The 24,922-nt window shown below is 39.4% G+C and overlaps 1 protein-coding gene across 3 annotated transcripts; it reads left to right on the top strand.

The window, feature by feature from the left end:
• On the top strand, window positions 1-24,563 carry LOC129765155 (purine nucleoside phosphorylase). Of its 3 annotated transcripts, none has more exons than XM_055765045.1 (3): window positions 1-239; window positions 23,265-23,538; window positions 23,609-24,563. In XM_055765045.1, exons 1-3 carry the CDS (start codon window positions 196-198, stop codon window positions 24,188-24,190), a joined length of 900 nt encoding a protein of 299 aa, XP_055621020.1. In that variant the 5' UTR covers window positions 1-195; the 3' UTR covers window positions 24,191-24,563. The 3 variants fall into 3 exon arrangements, with proteins under 3 accessions (XP_055621020.1, XP_055621021.1, XP_055621019.1); XM_055765046.1 differs by lacking the exon at window positions 1-239 and adding an exon at window positions 302-416; XM_055765044.1 differs by lacking the exon at window positions 1-239 and adding an exon at window positions 13,433-13,957.
• The last annotated feature ends 359 nt before the right edge of the window (window positions 24,564-24,922 follow it).

Below are 24,922 nucleotides of genomic sequence, written 5' to 3'. Positions count from 1 at the left end.
AAGTTGTCAAGCGAAAAAGATCCTACGAGAACAGAGATTTTTTACAAACGTGATAATAATTGTGTCTTAAGTGGAGTGATAGTGTTTGTTCACAGAAAAAAGTTTGTTCATTTGAAGAAGTTTAAATCAGAAGTGACCATCGGGAAATTGACTGAATTGTGTTTTTTTTTTGTTGTGGATTCAAAAACTATTTACATGATGACTGCCTTCAACGACAGCAGATCAAATTTTGGAAAAATGTGAGTCGTCCCTCTTCTCAGGATTAACTACTAACAATTTCATATAAGTTCTTGTGGTGATAAACAGGCGTTATAATACGAGTGCCTCACGTGCGAACGCGAAAATGAATAAACCGTTCGAATAACAACCGAAATAACATACATGCTTCTACCGATCGTTGAACAGGTCCTGATAAGGTAATATTGACAACGATTCACGTCATGCGACCATTCGATTGAGTTGTTTTTTTCCACTGTTTGTCTTCATAAGATCACCCTCTTGGAAACAGTCAAATCGTCGTTGACCAGTGTGAAGATTAAATAGCTCCACTGTTTGGCGCAAGATTCCCGGATGTTTGAGATGGATTCCCGTGATAGAAATAGTGACAGATACATTTACAGTAGTTCGCTAACTGGACTTTCTTCAAATGGACTTATTTTTAATAGGGCGTGCGTTAACTGGGCAGCAAAGCAGTTATGTATCAATGATAGACATAATATTATATTCGAAGTTTTACTTTTGCTTTTTTGCAACCCCATTTGCGTCTTGGTGAGACAAATAGCAGACAAAATAGGTTGTGACCAATTGAAACAATCGTTGACTTTCAAAAGAAGACTGAGCAACGTAGAAATTTCAAACAAAATTTGATCTTCATTGAAATATTTTCGATCATAGCATTTTTTCCAAAAACAAGCGCCATCAGCTCTTAAAGTTGCATCAGAATTCGTTCGAATTAAACCTTATTGTTTCACATATATTCAAGTTAAAATAATGAATTGAGTTCCAAAACAACTCATGATAATTGAAGGAATAAGAACGCAACAGCAATTCTCTACGCACTGTGTCCACTTCAGTGCGCTCCACAGGAACAAAAACAGCATACTCATGCATGAATATTGTAATAATTTAGTGAACTAGTCAGACGCCTCGACGGCTTCTGTGTTTGGAATAAATTAACAGAAAGTTCTGCTCGCATGCGTGGGCCACGCAGAATAAATATTTGGTGATATCTATAGAGTTGGCGGTTACTCCGTTGGAAAGGGTCAACCCATTTGTGAACCAAATGTAACTGGTTGAAATCAAGTTGGGTTCCTGTTGTGCACAAGGTCGTTCGTTTGATCACAAACGAAGAAACCAAACTTCGTAAAGCGTTTAACGCAGGGAGTCCCTGATATTGGCACACTCCAGGGCTCCAGGGACGAAGTGTTGTTTTGCCTCCAATAATATTATTTTCCTTGACCTCCCCTCCGGGCCGATCCTTGCGTATGAGTTCACCGTTGCTCACGCTTTCTCCACGCCAATGAATCGCCATGGAAAGAATTAGCTGATCTGATTACTTTCCGCTGCTGCCGATGCAGTCGCTGCCGCCGCTAATTACGACAATCGTTCAGTCTGCTGATAACTGACCACTTGGGAAGAGATGCAAACCTGCAGGGGGTTGCACTTGTTTACAAACTTCCCCTGCGACCAGTCACATCAATAGTTGTTTTTGATGTGATTTATTATTTATGACTTGCTGGAAGCAAAATAGTTTTGATATTGAAAGATGTTTTTGAGATTCTTGTGACGTGTTTACTTTTGAATTTGCGATGGTAACAATTCACTGTTTACTTGTTGTGATTACGGTGTTTTGGTGATGAAATTACATTTAAAGCTTGCGAACAATATGTTTTTTATAGCCAGTATAATTACCAAACGTATATTGTCTAACAAACACATGAAAATATCACGTTTATATAGTTCGAAGATGAAGGGTGATTTTTCAAGCTTTGAATTTACAGAAAAAAAACACAGGAAAATTGTGAATATGTATAGATTTTTTTTTATTGGGGGTTAAATATCAAACCTTGCTATTTATATTTAAAAGATTATTTCATGTAAATGTTGGCCACAACTTTTTTTTTCTTTTATTCTTTATTTTTGAGACTTTCAGCCTCCTGGGCTGGTTCGTCTCAGCGGCCACGACAACGTTTCAGGTGGCCCTTACGTGAAGTCCAATTTTGAGTTACTCTTCCGAACGCATCGGCTGGTATCTGACCGCTGATACGCGTGATGTCGTCTTCTAGTGCTTGACTCGATACTGGTTTATCGTCATAAACAAGAGATTTAACACCCTCGACAAAAATAGATCATCGACGTTACATCGCACGATCTAGGCGGTTAATTCACTGGTTATAAACGAAGGATGAATACTACATGGGCTGAAAGCCCCGGAACTTTCAACAGATGGCGCCCCTAAAAAATGAACAAGATTCATTACGAGAGATTCATCTGCAGTGGCGTCGAGTGAAGCTGTCGCACCCGGGGCGGAATAGTTGATTTGCACCACACCCCCCGCCAGAAAAGGTAAAAGGGTTTCCAACCCGGGAATACCCTAGAGCGATCGAGAATTGAACCCAATACCTATGTCAGTATTAGCTAAGAATTTGCACCGGAATTCCCGCTTTATTAGATCCCCGGCCACGATGCGATCGGTCCCGAGTTCAAGCAGCTGAGCAAACCCAAGCCTAACTCTAGCCGATACTTCAGGCCCATTACTTATCTCAAGGCATGTCAAGAAAATTTCCAACCCGAAGAAATTCTTGACCGATCAGGAATTAAACCCAATATCTATGTCAGCCTTAGCCTTGAATTTACAAAGGAATTCCCGCTTCACTAGATAGCCGACAACATTCTGCAAATGTGATCGAGACCAGACAGCTGAGCAAACCTAAGCCTTATTCCAACCAATACTTCAAGCCTTATATTCAACCTGGAGTATAAACGTATCAACCAGAATCTGCAATGAGATCTGCCACAACACAGAAAAATCTCGATATAATTATCTGTTAAGAAGATGAATTTACGAGTATTCCGGTTTAGCTATCCCTAGCTTCCCTCTGCTGAATAATTCTGGTACTTTATATTCGATGAAAATTATAGAAATATTGTAATCAAAATTTGTTGTGGGTAACTAAACATCTCCGCCACGCTCTATGCAACTTAAGTACTTGTTCAAATAGCTAATAATAACGAATGTTACATGAATTCAGTATATAAATTGATGTGTGCGCTAAATAATGATATCAATTATGAAGAACTCTGATATCAATCGAAAGAGAAATTTGAAACTGGGAGATCTGTTGGCATAAAAAATGCAGCCAAAATCAAAACAAAAGCCGAGACACAAAGCCCAGACAAAAACCCAAGGAGCCGCCCGTCTCCGTCAATTATTCCTTTCAACAAATCCTGCCGGTCGTTTTCGTTGAACATATGCTGACGGATCGTTACATTGCCGGTGTATGTGAATCTATATATTAGGCTGTCAAAAAAGTCCAGCGGTATTTTTTTTCTTTGAATTTTCATTTGTTCATAAAATTAGTTACAACCATCTGTTTTAAGTCAAATATGCGCCGTTTTGTTCGATTACTTGTTCCCAACGAGATGCTAACTTCATAATACCCCTGTTATAGAAGCTCGCTTCCGTATTGGCAAAAAAACTCGGATAGCCAATTTTCACAGGCCTCTTTTGTGGCTAACTTCTGACTACCTAGCTCGTTCGCCATGGGACAAAAACAGGTGGTAGTCACTTGGTGCAAGGTCCGGACTATACGGCGGATGCAAAAGAACCTCCCATCCGAGCTCCCGGAGCTTCTGGCGCGTCACCAAAGAAGTGTGTGGCCTGGCGTTGTCCTGATGGAAGACAATGCGGCCTCTGTTTATCAAAGATGGCCTCTTCTTCATGAGTGCTACCTTCAAGCGGTCCAGTTGTTGGCAGTACAGGTTCGAATTGAGCGTTTGGCCACAGGGAAGCAGCTCATAATAGATTATTCCTTGACAATCCCACCAAACAAACAGCAGAACCTTCCTGGCCGTTAATGAGGGCTTGGCCACCGTCTGAGCCGCTTCAGCGGGCTTCGACCACGACCGTTTGCGCTTCACGTTGTCGTAAGTGACCCACTTTTCATCGCCAGTCACTTACAACGACACCTCGCGGAAATACCGCAGGACTTTTTTGACAGCCTAATATATGCGAGTGACCACTTTGCCCCCACCAGGTAACATCTTTACCTCTCGGTAAAAAAAAATATTTGATTTATCAACTTTTTTTCTAATGACGAAAAATGTACTATTTTAAATTTTTTATAGTAAAAGCCGCTTGCTATCTTAAATAACAATGAGTTAAACTGCAATATTCTTCAAAAAACAGGGATTGAAGCGGTATGAGGGCGCAGGTAATGGGCATAATCCTCAGGGTGACCACTATGTCTCACTTCCCCTATTTGTTTTTTTATAATTTACATGGTCTCGATTTACATGGTGCTAGTCCAAATGCAAAATTCGCCGCAATGATGTGTTTGACAAGCCCAATTGCTGAGCACGCCGTGGAATCGAAACATTAGGGTCATCCTCCACACTGGCAGCAACAGCAGCAATATTTTCGGCCGAACGCACATTACGATGATGCACAGGTTTCACAATATCCGCTACGGATCCAGTTTGTTCGAATTTACGCACTACATTAGCGATTGTGTGCTCTGTAGGCCGTCCATGACGACCATGCATCCGTAATGCTCGAAAAACATTTGCCGGTTTTTCATCATTTTTATAGTATAATTTAACAAAATTAACACTTTGTGCGATGCTAAAACGATCCATATTGTAAAATGGCAGACATTCAACTAACGATATGACGCTTTGGTTGACAGCTATGTCAAACGGTTGTCAGCGCAGGGCTGTATACTTTCGGAAGCCCGAAATGGAAAACCTTGTATTTGAAAAAAAAAAATTATTCATGCCCACATGGACATAGTCTATACCCACTCTCCCCTCTCCGTGGACAAGCGTGGACATTTTCATACTCTCTATCCCCCCTGAAGTTGTCCACGTGGTATGTGGACAGCCCCTAAAGGGGTGGTCCAAATCACCCCGTATGTCCAACTCACCCCGTGTTACCCTACTAGTGGAACCCAAAAAGGTTAGTAGTTACTAATCGCCCAAGAATAAATTCATGTTGATCAGTTAATGTGTAATGTTTAGAGCGATTCAATACAACTTCGCTCAAGATAATCTCGAACAACTTGGACGCCGCCGAAAGACTGGTGATACCACGATAGTTCCTTATGTCTCGCTGGTCCCCAGCCTTCAAGACATGAAACGTGACTCCTTCCATAATGTTGGGAATTTACCTTGCTCTAAAGATGCATCAAAAATGACTGCAATAGGCTCTTCTAAAGCAGCTGAACACCAACAGAACATCACTACCGGAATTCAATCCGGACCAGGAACAAGCGAATTCTTCAGTTTTCTCATATATACGATAAGACAACTTTATTATAGGGAAGGTCATTCGGAATCATTCAGGAGTTACATACATGTGGTATTATAACCTGGTTGTAACCATTCCAAAACGGATAACTGGTTAATGCGAGACATCCATCAACGAAGAATAATGAGGGACACAAGAATGTTAATTAACCTGAATCGGTTCGAACCAATTCTCAATACTCTTGACATCTTGATGAGTTGCGATATTTGTCGACATGATAAGATCCATTAAATAAGCGCCTTCGTACATCTCTGGACAAACGCTTGTAAACATCCGCGACAGAAACCCTTAAACCCCGTTATTATCCTCCGCCATCGGACCATCCGATCAGTGGCGTCAACTATAATAATTGATAACAGCGCGTTTGCTGTTTGTTTCAGATCTCTTCGCACTGCTGGCTAAGGAAATGAGTGCCGCCTGTTTTTTTTTTTCATTTAATTTTTTCCCATTTGTTTGTGCTCTCCTAAAGTAGCTCAATAATGACGCACGCAGGACGGCGTGATGAAAACAAATCTGCAAACAAAACACGCACACACGCGGTGCTGTTCATTGCCTTGGGCTGAATTTTGAACTGTCCACAACTATTTTCGCCAAACATCTTAGGTAATATTGGTTGTGAAATGGCCGCTTTGAATAACTGCCAAAAGTTCAACAAGCATCGCTGGAATAAAAAAAGAAATCTCATTTGGGATGCGACGACTAATCGATCTTCTCCAAATGAGGCAAACCATCCATCTTCACAACAACTAGTTTTCTGTCTTCTTCCTGAGCAGGTTTAGTGAGAAGCAGCGTGGTTAGTTTTTAGCTCCGGGCGATATTTACAGCCGATGGTAAATTTTTGGGGGCCTGCCCGCGTGTCGTCCAATCAGAAACAAGTTTTATGTGGGCAAATGCACCACGCTGCATCTGGTATGTTTCCATGACAGAGGAAACCAACATTGATCCACGCGTCATGTGCTGACAATGATGGAATGACCGTAGAAGCAGGAGAGCGCGCTGTTGTTGGTGAAGGCACATTTTTCCATGACCTTGTTCCGTTATGCATCGTGCCGAACAACTGTTGGGCGCGATAATTTCTTGGAGTTACTGGATGACGCAATGGTAAATCACTAAAAAACAAATGCTATTATCTGTTCGATTGAGTTATGGAACTTGTTTTTACTGGCAGCTGCTGGTGATAGTGCCCCGCACCGAAATTCTGTTTCTAGAATATATAGCTTATAGATTGTGCAGTAACAGGAGTAAATCGATAAACCATCCGTTTGTTTCCGTTTAATTTTACTATGCTGTGCTTCTTCACACATGATTTACCATGTCTCGCTTCGTTGAAAATTATAATTCCTTATAAGCCATCGATTATCATTTTTCTCGCTTCAGTCTAAACCCGTTCTTACCCCTTTTCGATAATATTCCTTTCTAATCATACACATATGGAGTGTTCCGTTTGATCTCGTTCGAATTATTTGGCGCAAACAAGACGTCACAAGCGTGTGAGCGGTCTTGTGCTCTTGTTCTGCTAACAGTAAGTCATAATTGTCAGTCATACATACTAGTTACCCGTCCAGTTTACGCTGGATTGTTCTGAATTGACTGCACCCTATCTCTCGGGATTTTCGCATCGACAGCCTCGATTCATGTCCACAATCTGGTCATAATTCCGTTTGATTTTTTTTCTGAAGAATGATTTTTCAGAAATATGTTTGTTTGGGTTAAATGTAACTTACACGGAAAGATGTACATTTTATCGATGAATCTTTCGCCTGTCCGATTTATTTTTTTCCAAGTTATACCAAGTAAACATTAATTGGTATAACTAGCGCATATACATCAACATATACCACATATTTTGGTGAGTATATGATGCGCCAAACTAGCATATACATGCAAAAGAGAAAGCGATACCCTATGATCAGAATGTACTGGGAATCTATATATATATATAAATGGAGTGATGTCTGTCTGTCTGTCTGATTCTTATAGACTCGGAAACTACTGAACCGATCGACATGAAAATTGGTATGTAGGGGTTTTTGGGGCCGGGGAAGGTTTCTGCGATATTTTGAGACCCCTCCCCCCTCTCTAAGGGGGGGGCTGCCATACAAATGAAACACAAATTTCTGCATTACTCGAGAATTAATCAAGCAAATGAAACCAAATTTGGCATGTGGAGGTTTTAGGATGCTATAAATGTTTCTATGGTGTTAAGATACTTCTTCCCCCTCTCTTAGAGGGGGCTGCCATACAAATGAAACACAATTTTTTGCATTACTCGGAAATTAATCAATCAAACGAAACCAAAGTTGGCATGTGAAAGTTTTAGGGTGCAATAAATGTTTCTATGATGGTTAGACAGTCCTTCCCCCACTCAAAGGGGGGGCTGCCATACAAATGAAACACAAAGTTCTGCATTACTCGAGAATTAATCAAGCAAATGAAACCAAATTTGGCATGTGGAGGTTTTAGGATGCAATAAATGTTTCTATGGTGTTAAGATACTTCTTCCCCCTCTCTTAGAGGGGGCTGCCGTACAAATGAAACACAAATTTTTGCATTACCCGAGAATTAATCAAGCAAATTAAACCAAATTAGGCATATGGAAACTTTAGGGTGCAATGAACGTTTCTATGGTGGTTAGATACCCCTCCCCCCTCTCTTAGGGGTGGCTGCCATACAAATAAAACACAAATTTCTGCATTACTCGAGAATTAATCAAGTAAATGGGCGGGACGAAGTTTGCCGGGTTAGCTAGTTTTAAAATAAAACAAAATATAGTTAAATTTTCTCTTTGATCTCCTCAATCGACTGAAATCTCTTTCCACGAAGTGGCAATTTCAACTTGGAGAACTGAAAAAAACGCATGGGGCCATATCAGGTGAAAACGGTGCTTGCTCGATACTATTTACTTGATGTTTGTTCAGATAATCCAGTACAATTGGGGCTCGGTGCGATGGCACATTATCATCATGCAAAATCAAGAATTGTCGGCTCACATTTCCGGTCGTTTGCGACGTTTACGTGATGGAATCCTTTATTTTAATTGTACAACTCTACTTGGACTGCGTTGTCAAAAAAGATGATTTTTGTCTGTCTGTATTATTTTCTTCTACCAAATTTCTATAAATAGCATTCGTTTTTTTTGCACCTTGATAGAAACTTGTTAGAGTCCTCTACAGCTACTTCAGCTTTTGATGAGCTTTTAAAAAATCGGCCGAAATTCAAACTTATGACCTTTGCATCGATGGTCTTCCATCGAATTATTTGCTCCGCTAGGCAACTTAAAAATGTAATGCCAAGCAATCGAACATGAGCTTAAAAAACGCCGAAAGGAATTGCTCATTTTAGTAGTCCGTCATGTGTTGCACAAAAGCTGCTTTGCAGTTGAAGAAACGTTCCTTTGGCAATCCAAGATAAATATCAATGGTTGAACAAAAGCTTCAATTTGGTCTAAGTAATCTTCTATGCAAGCATATCGTCTTATTGAGCAATCAATGCAGTGTTATTCAACTTACTAGTTTACTAATGGTCAAATAAAAGCTATATTTCTGGCTTAAATAGTTTGTCAGCTTTTTCATGAGTTGTACAAACCAAAATAAAAACACCCTCGAAACGTTTCACTGGCGTATTACTTAGGAAAACATCAATAGTTAAACAAAAGCTTCAATTTTGCCTGAATAGTTTTTTGTACAACGCATAGTTCAGTATATCGTTTTATTAAGAAACAAATGCTATTGTTCAACCAACCATTACCCGGCTGACTGGGTCCTAGGCACTCAGGTCTTATAGCTTTGGCACGTATAGCCATCTTCCGTGCATTGTCATTCAACAAGCACCAAACAAGCATTCCACAGAGAACGTACACGATAACAAACAAATGCATCGTTAAAAGTGAGACATCGTGAGGGTAACCGTTTCTCGAATTCTAGATCAAAATCAAAATATGAACAAATTCCACGTTTCGCGCAACGAAAACAACCAACACACACAAAGCCAAACACTGATGGTTTGAAGCGACCTCATACACACACACATACACACATCTATAATCCTTTTGCACTGGAACGCGAAACTAATAGCGAATTTGTTTTTAAAACTGAGTCAGTGCCAAACAGACTCTGTAATAAAAAAACGTTTTCAGTTTCACGAATGCGGTGGTTTGTTGGTGTGCGTTATATAGTCTGATTTGTTTATATTTGCGACGACAAATGTACAGTGTCAACGTCTGCTGGCGATATCAGTGCTTAGGAGGTAAATTATTCTATATCAGATCAGAAGGGCCAAGTGCAGTGTAAAATTGTAAAAGTTTGAATGAAAATTTTTACTTCATATTGTTTCATTACCTAACACATGTAGTTCTGACACTCACTCAACCATTTGTCGATGCATTTCCTGTTTGTTCCATAAATAATTACTATTATAATATAACATCATCATTAGACACATTTTTCGTTTAAAATGTTTCGGCGATATCGGAAAAAAAACTCTTATTTCATCACATAAAATAAATAATCTATACGTTAAAGTAAATTTCATTCATAATTTTGTTTATGAAAGCAGATTTATTCCACCTGAATATCCATCATTATTTTCGCCTCCCAATGGAAGCACACGTAGCCGTCTACTCGAATATACTCTTCAAAATCAGAATTCGAATTGGATTACGATTCCAATAATACGAAAGCAAAAGCAGAAGGTTTTCCATTTTCATAGTCTTTATTTTTAGATTTTCCAAAACAATACTCGGAACTTGACAGTTCAGTACAGTTGTATTAGTGAACCCGAGTGCCAACCCGTGAAACATCTCAGTGCGAAACTAACAGCTTTCGGGGCGAACTAGTGCGACACTGAGTGAATAAAAAAACGTTTTGACAGCAGTTACACTGGGGTTGAAACTGAACAAAAACGAATTCGCTATAAATCAGACAAGGCATCCCAACAGAAAAATCATTTTCCTTATGATCCGACGATTGATGACCCAGCTTGATTTTTCCCTACATGTGGTGGAAAACACTATGATTACGCCTGCTTTGCCATGGCTCTGCTCGATGTGTTGAGTACAATGTCAGATGCACAGCGACTGAAATATTCCACAGCTCGAAGATAAACGAAGATGACACAAAATGACCAGAATGAGAAAGATAATTAATTCTCCCTCGACGCACGCCGGCAAAGCTTTTGCTTCGATGACCACCAAACGAGAAGTGAAAATTTTGCTCAGAGGAAATGCGATATTTATACGCTAGTGACAGTGTACTTAGTTTACGTCGCATATATTCTTTTTTTCGTTATCCCCTTGGTTGTTCCTATTCTCGCAGCTGCATAAGTTGTCCGTTATTGACAGCCCGGTTAGGTAAGCACACAAATGGATAGAATCCATGTATGGGAAAATGGAAAATGGAATTCTAATTTTCATCAATCAAATCATTTCCAGACTATAGGATTATAATGTATACCATATCAAACAAATCTTAGAGGATTCACGATTTGATTGGTATGTACAATGTCAAAATCCGTGTGCAGCAAAAATAGTTATTAATGTTAACTTTATTTCATTAAAAATATGTCCTGTTTTCTGATATGGCACCCTCAACGAAAGACGTAGTCCTACGTTAAAAACACATTCAGAAGATGATTTTTAATCCGGATGGATCAAAAGTTAACAAATAAATTTCTTATTGAAGGAGTTTAATAACACACTCTTACAAACCCTAGAAAGTATGAAGCAAATATTTTCGATCAGGGAAACAAAGAAAATCGTCGGTATACTACAGAGTACATTGGAAAATCGAACTAAGGGATGCTACTCATTCACAAAAATTGTAAGGGGTTGTATCTAGGACACGACCGCATATTTTCGACGTGAAACTACGCAATTATATTATGCAATCCACTTGTTTATCACTTCGAATATTATTTTAGAATGCATCCAAATTTTTGTAATAGATTATGTTCTTCGTTACAAATAAATTTGATGAACGTCGTTTATGTTTGATATGATGCCTAGGACTACCAAAATATGCGAACGGAAGAATTGACAAACGATCATCATGTTTACGTAGTTCTCGAACCATTTCATTCACCTCTAGTATCTGAAATGACGATTTTCTCAGGCTTCTCAGTTTAAAAGAACGTTTTAGGGAAACATACTCCGGTCTGCACAAAGACAAGCGAGTACAAAAGTATTCCACACATAAAATAACCCCGACATGCATGTATTTGCAAAGCGGATTCCCCCAGGCACATTGATTTTGAAGTTCGTGTTAGGGAAACACAGCTCGGGGGGAACAAAAATACCCCCGACTTGCATTTATTTTTGTAGAGCTGATTTCCACAGCTACATCGATTTTGAAGTCTGTGTTGGGGAAACCGTAAATCGAGCCAATCAAAACTTGGCAGTTAGGGCGTTTAGATAACGCTCAGATAACATTTTACAGTTATTCAATTGTTCATCTCATGGAAAATGATATTTTATTAATTGTGATAGACGCGTAGAAATATTTCCTATCAATTGATGCAAACATCTTTCCGATCTGTTAAGAAATGTTCGAGTTAAAATCATTCGAAATACGGGTAGGGTTAGCACACAGATCGGCAGAACAAATATGGGAAAAAAGGAAATTCTTCCACTTTTCTTGAATTTAAATCGTTTAGAGATAAGCGAATTGTAATGTATAGCATATCAAACAAATCTTAGAGAATTTCCGATTCGATTGGTATGCAAATCATGAGAATTCGTTCACAGTGAAAGTAGTTATTAACGTTAACTTTATTTCATAAAAACGTGACCTGTTTTCTGATTTGGCACCCTTCCTGAAAGACCTAGTTCAACCTCAAAATGTAAAATATAAAAACATAAACTAAATTTCAGATCTGAATGAGTGTGAAGTTGAAAGAAGTTTGAAAAAATGAGTTCTCTGAATATCGAAAATCAAACTGCTCGCTATACACGCAGGTGGTTTCATTGTGAAATTTAGTTTTCGTTGTCTTCTTGTTTAAGTGAGTTTTGGAACGGAATTTTCTGTGAACCGCGGAAAGTTATCATTTTAGCTTAGCACTCACACAGATAATGTCCATATGATCTGCAAACTCATCGGATACAACCCAAACATCTGCACCAGCCTCTGAGTCTTCTTCGAGTAAGAGAAACAGCTCTTATCAATAGTTTCTATCTTTTCCTGCAGCAATAAGTTTCTGGCTCAGCTATGAAATTTTGAATGCACTTCTGATCTTCACTGCATGGCAAAATGCGTGTTATCCTATTCTTCGAGAGTTTTGCGTTCAATAATTTCCAGTTATCAGAAGTGAAACACTGACCAACTAAGGCTCAGATGCTGGAACATGGCATGAGCTACTGAGTTCATCTCCTTTTTCGCAATCCAGGGCAAAAAGCATAGTCTTCTGCAGAGAGCCGTTACAAGACACATTGTAACTTGCCGGTAGCGTAGCCACTTTTTGTGCAAATTTTTAACAGACCGGTATAGTAGGAATATATATTATATATGATAAAACTAAACCAATTTGGTAGAACGAATTAAAAAGACAAAAAAAAATCCCCAAATACAAGCACCGGTTTCTTCTTCGGTACCAACATCATTTTTCGCATAACATTCTTTAGTTGATGAACAACGCGAAAACGTCGAGAGAATCGAAGAGAATAGGAGAGAGCACAAGAGCATCACGAGTTTGTTTCTCCAGAGCTCAATCAACATAATCAACTCAACATTGCAGAGAAAGAGAGCGACATTCGAGAGAAGAAAATCTCCCAAATTGGGAGTCAATGAAAAAGTATCAACAGAGAGCAGAATGCAAATGAGAAGTTGAGCCTGCGATACTGCTGTGTCGTGCGTGTGTTACCTTAACGAGCGTCCGGAGCCGCATACAAACCGATTTAAGACGACAGGCTGAGCTCAGTCCTGAACAGCAAGCTGCATGGTGCGGTCGGTTTTAAATTTGAAATTCGCGTTTTCCATTCAAGTTCTTGTGTTTATTGTGATTGAAATATATGTTCCTTCCGCTGTGAGAAGTGAGAAGTTTATTAGGAAATTGTTTGATCAGTGCTGACAGGAAGACAGTTTGCATAAAAATAATCGCAATCGAGTGTACTCAGTCGTTGTTCGACGCATCGAACTTGCTGATTGTGGCGGTTTTGCGCCTGAACCGTACCGGACAGTCTGGAAAAACAATATCTTGCGTAATAATTTCGAACGTGATTGCATTTTTCCGGCGCAATTTTGTTTATTGTAATACTCGCCAACGTGTGTAGTTTATCGGGAGCTGAAGTGTTGAGACAATGAGTGACAAGGTCTATCTCAATGGAAACGGCGTCACCAAGAACGGCGGTGGCAATGGCTGTGGACCTGTTTCGACCAACGGAATGACCGACGATAATGGGACAATTGCGGGCGTTTACTACAGCGCTAAGGAGTGCCCAGGGTGAGGATTGTTCCGCAGTGTGATTCTTAAAGTGGTTGCTGATTGAGAAGGACAGGATCGTACCGATCCAATTTTTTTGCTTTTATGCGCGTTATTATGTACCACAAACAAACATGACACCTGCTGTGATTCCATTCAAGGTTATCATTTCACTTTCGCAAATGTGATTAGAGCTGACAAAAAATGTTCGAATATGACGGTGTGCAACACATATTTAAATGAAGGCATTAGAGAAATCAGCACAGACGACTGGAAGAAAGCAATTAATTTATGCGAGGTGATTTTCCATTTTTTGCTACGCGATTCGTTTGCGCATAATGTAACGTCTCAAATTCACAGTTCAACGTAACGGTACCGTTTGATTTCATCAGTATTAGCGCATTTGGATCGCTGTCTGTCAAAGATTACACTCATCGTTCGAGGATAGAGCCTGTCGTAATAACGACCAATCACTCTGGTTCTAGCCGTTAATGATATGTAATGATTGAGTTGGTCAGTGCCGGTTTTTCCCTATCTCAACAAACGCTGCACTATTTTTTCATGCGTCACTATCAGTCAATCATGCCATCGAAGAAATAAATAACTCCATGCATCATGCACCATCGGGGGGAGGTTCTTCGGAAGATCGTAGCTGCCAAGCCCCTTTTTGTGCGCTGCATTCTGCAGGCTTCATTTTACATGGTTTCATACTTGTTGCTACAAATTGATTCCGGGAAGGATCAAACAGATTGCACGAATGACAACAGTTTGAAAAATGTTTGAAGCATTCAAGCGGTAGAGGTCTTCAATTTATCGTTCTGTGGTTTAGAAGTAAATATTTACGGTGTATTCGGAAAGTGAATTATGTTTCGTGGAATTCTGGAATATTTCCATGAGAAAACAATCTTTTTCCGACAGTTCGATAAAACCTTCAGAATGACTGGGAATTTTATTCTCTAGAAAAAGCTATCCTGTATTATGAATTGTAGGATGCTTGAACAACTTAATTTCTCTATTTTGTACAAGACTCAATCAGACAAGATATTCCCGACCAGTATTGTTACTTACATACATTTTTTGAAGTCGATTTGCTCCCCCATCAATGCCATAGGTTCGACAACAATTCTCTTTTGCATTTTGGCAGAGTATTTCTACTTGGCTTTTTTTTCTCAAGAAGCCAGTTTTATTCATGAACCAGCTCTCAAGTGCAACCTTCATTTTTAATGACTTATACATTTTTATGGAAGTGATTTCATCAGAAGGAGTCGTTCTACTCTCAATCCTTGGCTTTATGAAGGGCATATCCACAAAACAGGAGGGTAGTTGTATGCAATTCACTCGTCAAGAAACGTATTGAGATGATGTTAAAATAACTTCATTTTCCGTTTAAGAGTATATCAAGCTTGAAATTCAGTGAACGTTTTTACAATGCTGAACTAGTTGAGTTTTATTAATAGGACTAAAAAGCAATAACTGAAGTATACAGAATCTATTTTTGAGATAACACAATCTTCAAAAGTAAGTAGGTATTTTTATGTCAAACCTACACATTAAAAGATAGTTTTTCCAATGTACAAAACGGGATAATGGACTCTGCACCACTCTCGGGTCGAGCCGAACCGTGAATTTCCAGTTCAATTCACGTTGCCAAAGTGCTGCTAGGACCACGGAAGTAACATGTTCCCATGAATTCTCCGGTGTGTATATCGAATTCTCTACGGAGAAAACTGAAATGGTCGTTTTTTCTAGGAAGCACGAACCCACCCAATTCCAGCTTCACCTATCCGGCAAAACGATCATGCACACTAAGTTTTCCAAATACCTAGGTGATTTGATACCAAATATTTTGATTTTAAATGTACCTGGGGAAGACACATTGTGTATCTGAAACAGAAATGCAAAGAATCAATTTTCCACAAACAATTACCGGAACATGGTGGGGTGCTCATCCAGGAGACCAAATTCGATTACAAAACAACGATATTATCAGTGTTAGAATATGACAATTTTTGCTTCCGATCAGCTGCCAGGATTCATATTCTCAAGCTGGAGAGAATACAATATCGTTGCTTGCGTATAGCCATGGGGTGTTTGCATTCGACACATACGATGAGTCTCGAAGTCTTGGCAGGAGTACCCCCACTTACTCTTCGGTTCACAGAATTATCCTACAGATTTCTCATCCGTTGCAATATCATGAATCCGTTGGCGATTTCGGCGACTTCGAAAATTTACTCCAACTGACTCCTCAGTCAAGTTTTATGTCTTTATACCATGAGTACCTTACCCATGAAGTGCACCCTTCACCGGGCATCTCCAACCAAGTTTGCTTCCCATACATCTGCAATTCCTCTGTCATTTTTGATCTGTCCATGGAATCCCAGATCATTTACGCTCCGATTCTATTCCGCCGATATTTTCGGCAGAATATGGGAATGTTAGATTTGATAAAATGTTATTTACTGACGGTTCATACATAAGCGGGTCCACTGGCTTCGGCATCTTCAATGAAAATTCCAGTGCCTCTTTCAAACTCAAAGATCCTTGTTCCGTGTATGTCGCTGAACTGGGTGCGATATACTACGCACTGGCGATCATTGAAATATTGTCCATCGACCACTATTTTATTTTTTCAGGCAGTCCAGCTCATTAGAGGCAATCCGCTCAATGAAAGTTGATAAACGCTCATCTTATTTCCTAACAAGAATAAGACATCTATTGAGTGTTTTGGTCGAAAAATTATGCAAGATTACCTTAGCATGGGTTCCCTCTCATTGCTCGATTCCGGGGAATGAGAAAGCGGACTCGCTAGCTAAGGTGGGCGCTTCAGAAGGCATACTTTTTGAAAGGCAAATTTCTTATAATGAATTTCTTCACATTCCTTGTCAGCACACGCTCGTAAGTTCTCAGCGCATGTTGAGTGAAGATGAGTTCGGTCGTTGGTTATACACGACTATCCCTAAGGTCTCGACGAGTGCCTTGTTCAAGGGATTGAATGTAGGTCGTGATTTCATTCGCTTGATATCTCGACTTATGTCCAATCACTACAACCTAAACGCACATCTTTACCGCATTGGGCTCGCAGCAAACAATCTATGCGATTGTGGCGATGGCTACCACGACATCGAGCATGTTGTCTGGTCGTGTATCCGGTTCCATGCTGCCCGCTCTCAGTTCTCCAGAGCATTGAGGGCACAAGGCAGACAATCGGATATCCCCGTCCGGGATATCTGAGGCATCCGTGATCGTGATCTTCTGCTCCATCTATACCTATTCCTCAGAAACGCCGATGTCAACGTTTAATGATGTTTCCTCAGTTGTATCCCTGTATGATATCCCTCCTATCCGATCGATAAACTTTTACTTAGTCGCGGCAATACATACACATACTCTTTACAGATACACGGGCCGAAGGTTGTGCAGCCCACTGAAGATTCACCAAGAGCTGAGGATTGTACCGCTCATGGCAACTCTACATGAGCTGATAATTTTGCCGGCTAGTGACCATTCTATCCTGGATTCCTCGAGTCGAGAAAGACGCACCACGCTAGATATGGAGTACAGACTAGGGGGGCGTTGCTGATTAATTGTCAGCTGCATCCCAATAGGAAGTATCCCGTGTCGGGCACACGTACAGAGCATTGAAGACTGCAACATCCCAATTATGAGAACACTTGTACTACTAACCTCGAGCCAACCGCGAGTAATCGGTTACATATTACTAGCATAGTTGTAAGCAACATTGACGAAATATTGAACTCCCGGCCCCGTCAGGCTGACGCTATATGAGCCTTCAAAAAAATATATATTTTGGATAAAAAAAATTATCCGGTGGAACACTCATTGGTTGATTTTAATACCATGTTTAGCGGAATTTTACCGCTAGCAACTGTGGATTTTTATTGTGTGAAGGTCTGCGCCAAATATCCGTCATTTGCAGGAAGTGTTGATTTTCTTCTTCCAGTCGAGTAAAGCGGCAGCTGATGCGCATCGATGGGTTAAAAATGTTAAGACGCTACTCTTAGTGAAACAGCATGTAATTGGTTCCGTCGCTTCAAAGATGGTCGTTTCAATGTTGACCGTCCACGCGAACGAAAGCCAAACACATAAGAAAACGCTAAATTGGCCGCATTGTCCGGGGCAAATGAAAGAAAGCCTTGCTTCACTCTAAGAAATTATCCTCCAAGCCATTTCCAAGCGATCGTATGCGTTTAGAATAATTCAAAAGCAAGGAAGCTGGGTCCCTTATGACTTGAAACAAATGGACGTTTTACGTCATTTTCCCGCCGCACACGATAGTGATTCTATAGCACGACAACGCTCGCCAAATACGTCAAAACCTTCTTGGAATTACTCATATGCGAATTTTCGCCATATTCCCCCGACATTGTGCCGTCTGATTATGACTTGTTCTGTTTGATGGTACATGGTCTGGCTGATCAGTAATTCCGTTGAAATAAAGACTTAAAAATGGTTTCATTTGTGAATGACCTAACAAGACGGGTTTGTCCAAAAGAATGGGAAAAGTTGTGGATGGCGTTGGACAACATTTTGAAACAGATCACGATTTTATGGAACTATGTCAACGTTAATAACTACTTCCGCTACCAATGAATTTTATTGATTTGTACACCAATCGGATCAGAAATTCTTGAGGATTTTTCTGAGATGCTTTTCAATGCGATTGGAGAGAGAAAATATTGCAATGTAAGCTCTGCCTGTTTTCAACTGAGTATAATTACCCCATTTACAACATTTTTCCTAATTTACAACAGTTTTTCCTAATATTGAGAGGTTTTCCAGATTTTTTGCGCGATAGATAGGATGAATGGAAGAAAAAGCAAACAGTGGTGCAATTTTGTTCGATGGGAGTACCGGATCGACTTCAAACACACACTTTGTTATTTTTATGCGTTGCCAAAGGTAGAGTGAAGTGGTTAAAAAACCCCAACATCACCCAACATCAAGCGAAATAGTTTTGATTCCGCTCCTACATTGCATACAAACACATTGTTAATTTCGTAGTGTGAGTGCGTAAAACGTCTCCGGTATTGATTTATTTGTCAATTCGCGTCGCTCTGTACAAATGGGGTCATAACGTTCGTCTTGCTGATGCAAGACGCGAGTTTCGCGTATGCGCAAGTTTCATTTAAAATTTTTATTCTCAGGGATGAATTACTTCCGGATTGAGGTTCCTAATAAAAAAACACAGAAACAGATTATTATCTCATTACAGCCAGCAAGCAGTAGCTGTTCTTTTAGATTGAATGTGAACATGAAAAGATGATGAAGTATTGAAAGATTACAAAGACTCTAGAATAAATAAAATCATTTGACTCAATAGCTTCAAAATTATGTAAACTGCCTTATTAAAGACAATAAGCAAGATGGTTTAATTTGTGCTCACGGATCAAATGGTGAGTGCTGTGTCGACAAAAAATTCACTATCTATTTCCATTAGTAGCTCCGAACGCAGTTTAAATTGTCAGAATTTAATGAATTATTCTCTGATAGAATTCGAATAATCGCAATCTTGATCCTTACTAAGGAATATATTTCGTAAAATTTCAGCGTAAACATCATTATTAACTCTCCTGTACTCGCGTACAAAATCATAACACGTATACTCGCGCACGGTGTCACAGACCGAAAATTGAACTTCTCTGTAATGTTGCCTTTGTGTATTTTTCAGGTTTTATTGGCATTTATTTGAAGAAGAGGGTATGATTGAGTGAAAAAACTAAAAAAATATCTTTTCTTCATCTTTATTATGTTTTAATAGTCTAATTCAGCCTCCTCAAAACAGAGTAATTTTTGATACCCCAACACAAATAAAGAAATTCGAATTATTCACTATTATTAATAAAAGGTAAGCAACTGAATATAATACATGGAAGTATAAAGAGCTATAAAATAACATAAAAACGTATTAATCGAATGTGGTTTCATTGAAGTAAGAATAAGAACATAGGATAACTGCATGCCCGAAACAAACATATTTTTTTACATTTAATGCAGTTGTTGCGTTTTTTTCGGGTCTTTCATAAAAGAGAAGAATGTATAACGACCTTCTTGACAATTACCAGATGATAAAGGTTCTGGAATATAAATTTTGCATATTTCTAATATTCTTTGTCTCTGTATTCTTGGTAAACTAGAAATTAATGCCTTTTTTGATGGGGCATAAAAAGATGATATAAAAGGATTTCTAGGAACTTCTTTTCTTTCCTTGTTTTCTTGTCGAAATTGTCCATTATAAATAAAATATGCCCGAAACTGTAACTATTAAAAATTACCATAAGCCACCGGTTAGTTTATAGTTTACTGTTTACTTATTCCACAAGTGAAATTCTTTAACAAGTGTGTATATGTATGACCATTATATTTAGCGAATAGCTATACGAAAGTCAAACATTTATATTTTGCTTTTGAACGTATGAATCTAATAACGAATATATCGACGAATAGTTAATATATGGATGAGTTTAATCCAGTTACAAAAAGGACTGAAATCAAATAAGAATAGTCCGGTAATGATCTTATGCATTATATGCAATAAATATTCCATGCCACTAACATTAATTTATATATTTCATTCAACAGTATTCTAGAATATGACAAAAGGCACTTGTCCAAAAAAGTTACTCCTATACTCGCGTCGGTGTGTCAAACCGAAAGTGTTAAAAAAGTGGCACACGTCCCCTTTGTACCAACACATGCGATACGCTAAATGATAACGAACGACGAATAACGAAGCTAGAAAGAATCGCAAAGTCGTAGTGTTGATATTTTCTGAGAAATGAACGAATTATTGATTTCTCGGTCTGACAGACCAATGCGCGAGTATAGGAGTGTTAAAAAATAAAATCAAAAAATATTATTAAAACAAAATGTAGAAAATATGTTACTCTATCATATAGAGAAAATACATATTCGATACGGAAAATTGATTTACATTCATAATGTTCATCTCAAAATGTCCTTTTTCCACCTATAAATCCCACGGAGCTGAACGACGTCAACGCGTATTCAGTGCATGAAAAATTGTTTCTGAATTTGTTGTTAATTTTCGTTTGATTCTGAAATAGTAAACAAATAATTAATTACGTATTCCTATGTCAACCAATGCGGTCGTGTCTTGGACACACTCCTCTTTAATTTTTCGATTTTCCAGAGATATGTATGAGCTCGGCTGGAATGAAGCATATAGTGTAGGATATAATAGTTATCTATCTAATAACTCGTTTATGAGACTGGCCATTTGAATTGTATCGTTTTGTTCAGGCATACAACATAAAAAAGGCGCCAGTGTTTCATAACCACCAGATGAAAACATTCTCACTCCTTTGCAAAAGTTTACAAAACACTCATTAAAGCTCTCATACTGCTTGTTAGTGCATCTTCTAGTCGTACGATCACTCCTGATAAGTTTTCGATTGGGTTTTGATTAGGTAATCAAACTGATTAGTCCAGAATCATAAGCCCCTATTCATTAAACGATGTCATATCCGTCCAGATTTTATGAATTGATGCCAAATAACTTAATTATCACAGTGGTTTGGGTACAAAAACAGCAGTAAATGTTTTTCAAGTACTTCGTTGTACTACTGAGTGTTCATTCATGTTGTTAAAAAAACTATCTCAACCAGGCCTTTTCGAATATATTCTTCACAAACCATCAATCTTCCGTCTCCAAAGATACGACCTAAAAAATTACATGACTCGTTCCGCAAGTTCCTCCAGTGTGAAGAAATTCTATCCAGATTGCAATTATTTTCATCAGAGAAGATCACCTGAAACATTGAACCCGATGGTGTTAACTTCAATATTAGTTCTTGAACTCGCAACTTTGGAGATGGGGTTTTAATGGTTTGGGCAGAATTTTCTCATAAAGGCCTGGATTGAAAAAACTCTTTAATATCTTCACATCTGAAAGGGGTTACATACAGGTTCATGTGAAATGGTTTTAATGCATACATTGCTATAGATTGATAAATGTAGGCTTACCTTTTTCAATCTTTAAATAAGTTCAGGCGTCCAAATTCCAGCTGCGTTTCGTCAAATCGTCGAGACTGAGGTATCCAACTTAAGTTTAGTTCGAATTTGTGAGCAGCTCACCGTGGATTTTGGTGCCTTACTGACAATATGACGCGAATCTCTATTCGGCTGTTTCTGGCTTTCGTCCTGGAATCTTTTTCATGGTCATATTTTGCAGGATTCTTCAGGAAACTAGTGGAGGCGATCTGGCGTAGCGGTAACATCCATACCTCTCACGCTAAGGGTCACGAGTTCAATTCTCACTCCTGACATTCTTCCGAAATGGAAGGTAAAAGTGACGAACCAGCCAAATGTGTTGAAAATCACTATAATACTGAAATAAAAAAAAAATTCTGCAGGAAATACGAGACAACACAGTGACTATGGCGAATTTCTCCTGAAATTATTTTGATTCCCCATCCTTCCACTCACAGTTTGTCCTAGTTCTTGGTCATTCAGTCTTTTCGACTAAACCATGCTCTCAAAGTACTGTGTAATGAATGTCATGGAAATTCGTTTCGGATAATTTATTTAGAACATGGGTATGACAACGGAAGCATGGGAGCATTCTCCGTGGATTAATACAACAAAAATCTTGAGTCTGATTCTTCGTGGTTACGAACTAGACAGAAAATAATATGGAAATTTTTAATTTAGAGCCTCACAATGACGATCTACATGTCTTGACAAATGATCGAGATATCACAGATGGGCATATACAGGGGATGGATTGAAAGATTTTTTTTCCGAGAGCTCCACCTTCTTTTTCTAGTGAAAACGACATGGTTCTATCGATTATGTCAAATTATAATCACTTTTACGCTCAAACTATCGATTAGGTGCAGTGGGACTGAACATTTATTAGTTTGATTCGATACGCGAAACAACCTGTTCAGGAAGGAAGTCAACACCTGTTTGCATCCATTAGTGTTACAGCAGCTTCCACAATCAATCCATGTTTATAAACAAAAGAATGCCGTTTTCGAATGCCGGTAGACAAGCGAAATAATGGCAAAAAATGTGTTCGCCGTTAGCAGGAACTACTAATTTAAGTAAATTGAGCTGTACGGTGTGTCCGAGTGATATGCACAGTTACTACAGCCTCTCTTTCATTCGTCCGATGTACACATTACGCCCAGATTATGAATGACCTCAGCGCAAAAGTGAGAACCGGACGATCGAGTTTAATACATACGTGGTTGAGATTGAAGCAGTCGCATTCCGCTCACGTGCATATTATGAATCGATAAAATATTACATCATTTTTTGCTTTTTTTCTCCACTGTCACAGGTACACCTACGACACTCTGCAAGATATAGCGAATCACCTGCTCAGCAGAACACAGCTGCGGCCCAAGATTGGCATCATTCTGGGCACCGGTCTCGGTTCGCTGGCGAATCAGCTTACCGATGCGGACTACATCGATTACGAAACGGTACCACATTTCCCCGTCTCGACGGTTGAAGGTCACGTTGGAAGACTGATATTCGGGTATCTCAAAGGCGTTCCGGTTATGTGCATGCAGGGGCGCTTCCATTACTACGAAGGATATCCGTTGGCGAAGGTAGGATCTCTTCATATAATCTAGATTTCTTGCACCATGCTAATCCAATATTTGTTCCTTTTGAAAACAGTGTTCGATGCCCGTGCGGGTGATGAAATTGGTTGGCTGCAGCCATCTGATCGCCACAAATGCCGCCGGAGGTCTTCATCCGGACTACAAGGTCGGTGACATCATGCTCATGAAAGACCACATCAACATCATGGCCTTCGCTGGAAATAACCCACTGCAGGGACCGAATGATGCTCGCTTTGGTCCTCGTTTCCCCAACATGATGAATGCGTACGACTGGAAACTCCTCCGGAAGGCGAAAGAGATCAGCAAAGCCATGGGGATCGAGAACAATGTACACGAGGGTGTGTACATTTGCTTGGGTGGACCAAATTTCGAAACCGTTGCGGAATTGAAGATGCTTCGAATTTGGGGCGTCGATGCGGTGGGAATGTCAACAGTGCACGAAATCACAACCGCCCGTCACTGTGGAATGACCTGCTTCGCGTTCAGTCTGATAACGAACCTTTGCATCCCCGAATATGACACCGACGAGTTGGCCTGCCACGAAGATATTGTTGGGATTGGTCTGCGACAGGAGAAGACGCTGGCGGAACTGGTGGGACGAGTGGTCAAGCATATCCACATGGAGCACAAACAGTGAAAGATTGAAGGAATCTGGAATTTTCTGTGATGGAAAGGCATTTTCAACGGACATCGATTGCAGTTCAATCCGCATTCGCGCAGGTTTTTCTGCGCCAAGTGAATAATCTTAAGTTTTAAACGTTCATATAACAGAGCATTTTTTTTATGATATAGTGAATGTTGTTAAGTGTTAAGATTAGAGACAGCATATGCAATATATACATATATATTTTTAAGAAAATGATTGCCTACATGATTTTTTGTGAAACGGTCAGATCAATGAACTGCAACGAAGCTTGTTTTGATCACCCGATTTTCATAAACTGATAAGTTATCTTGTTGAAATAGCCGATGATGTTGATGTAAAAATGACAGTAAATGGTATTGATGTATTTAATGTGTTGTGGTAATGGGAAAGCAATTTACACCAGCCTATTTTGAGAGAATTTTTCTCAAACCATTCCGCCACCAAAATCACAGGCGGGTTGTGTCATGACACGACCACATAGTTGACGTAGTATTTCGTTAGGATATCTGTTGCATTGGTTGTTTGGTATTGTTTGTTCACTCCACCAGTGTTTACAACCGAGTGATGATGAGAGAAGGATGGTGATTAGTCGTTGCATGGTGCGTATCAAGATAGAAGATGTCGAAGTGGAATGAGAAATGATGGGAGCCGCCCCCTGTTGCCCTGGGCGAGATGGACCATGTGTTATGTATGGATGAATTAAAGAAAAAAACTCAGCAATGT

The sequence above is a fragment of the Toxorhynchites rutilus genome, chromosome 2, assembly GCF_029784135.1.
Source record: "Toxorhynchites rutilus septentrionalis strain SRP chromosome 2, ASM2978413v1, whole genome shotgun sequence".
Taxonomy (NCBI): domain Eukaryota; kingdom Metazoa; phylum Arthropoda; class Insecta; order Diptera; family Culicidae; genus Toxorhynchites; species Toxorhynchites rutilus.
The sequence above is the reverse complement of the archived record's forward strand: the minus strand, read 5'-3'. Positions and strand labels throughout refer to the sequence as shown.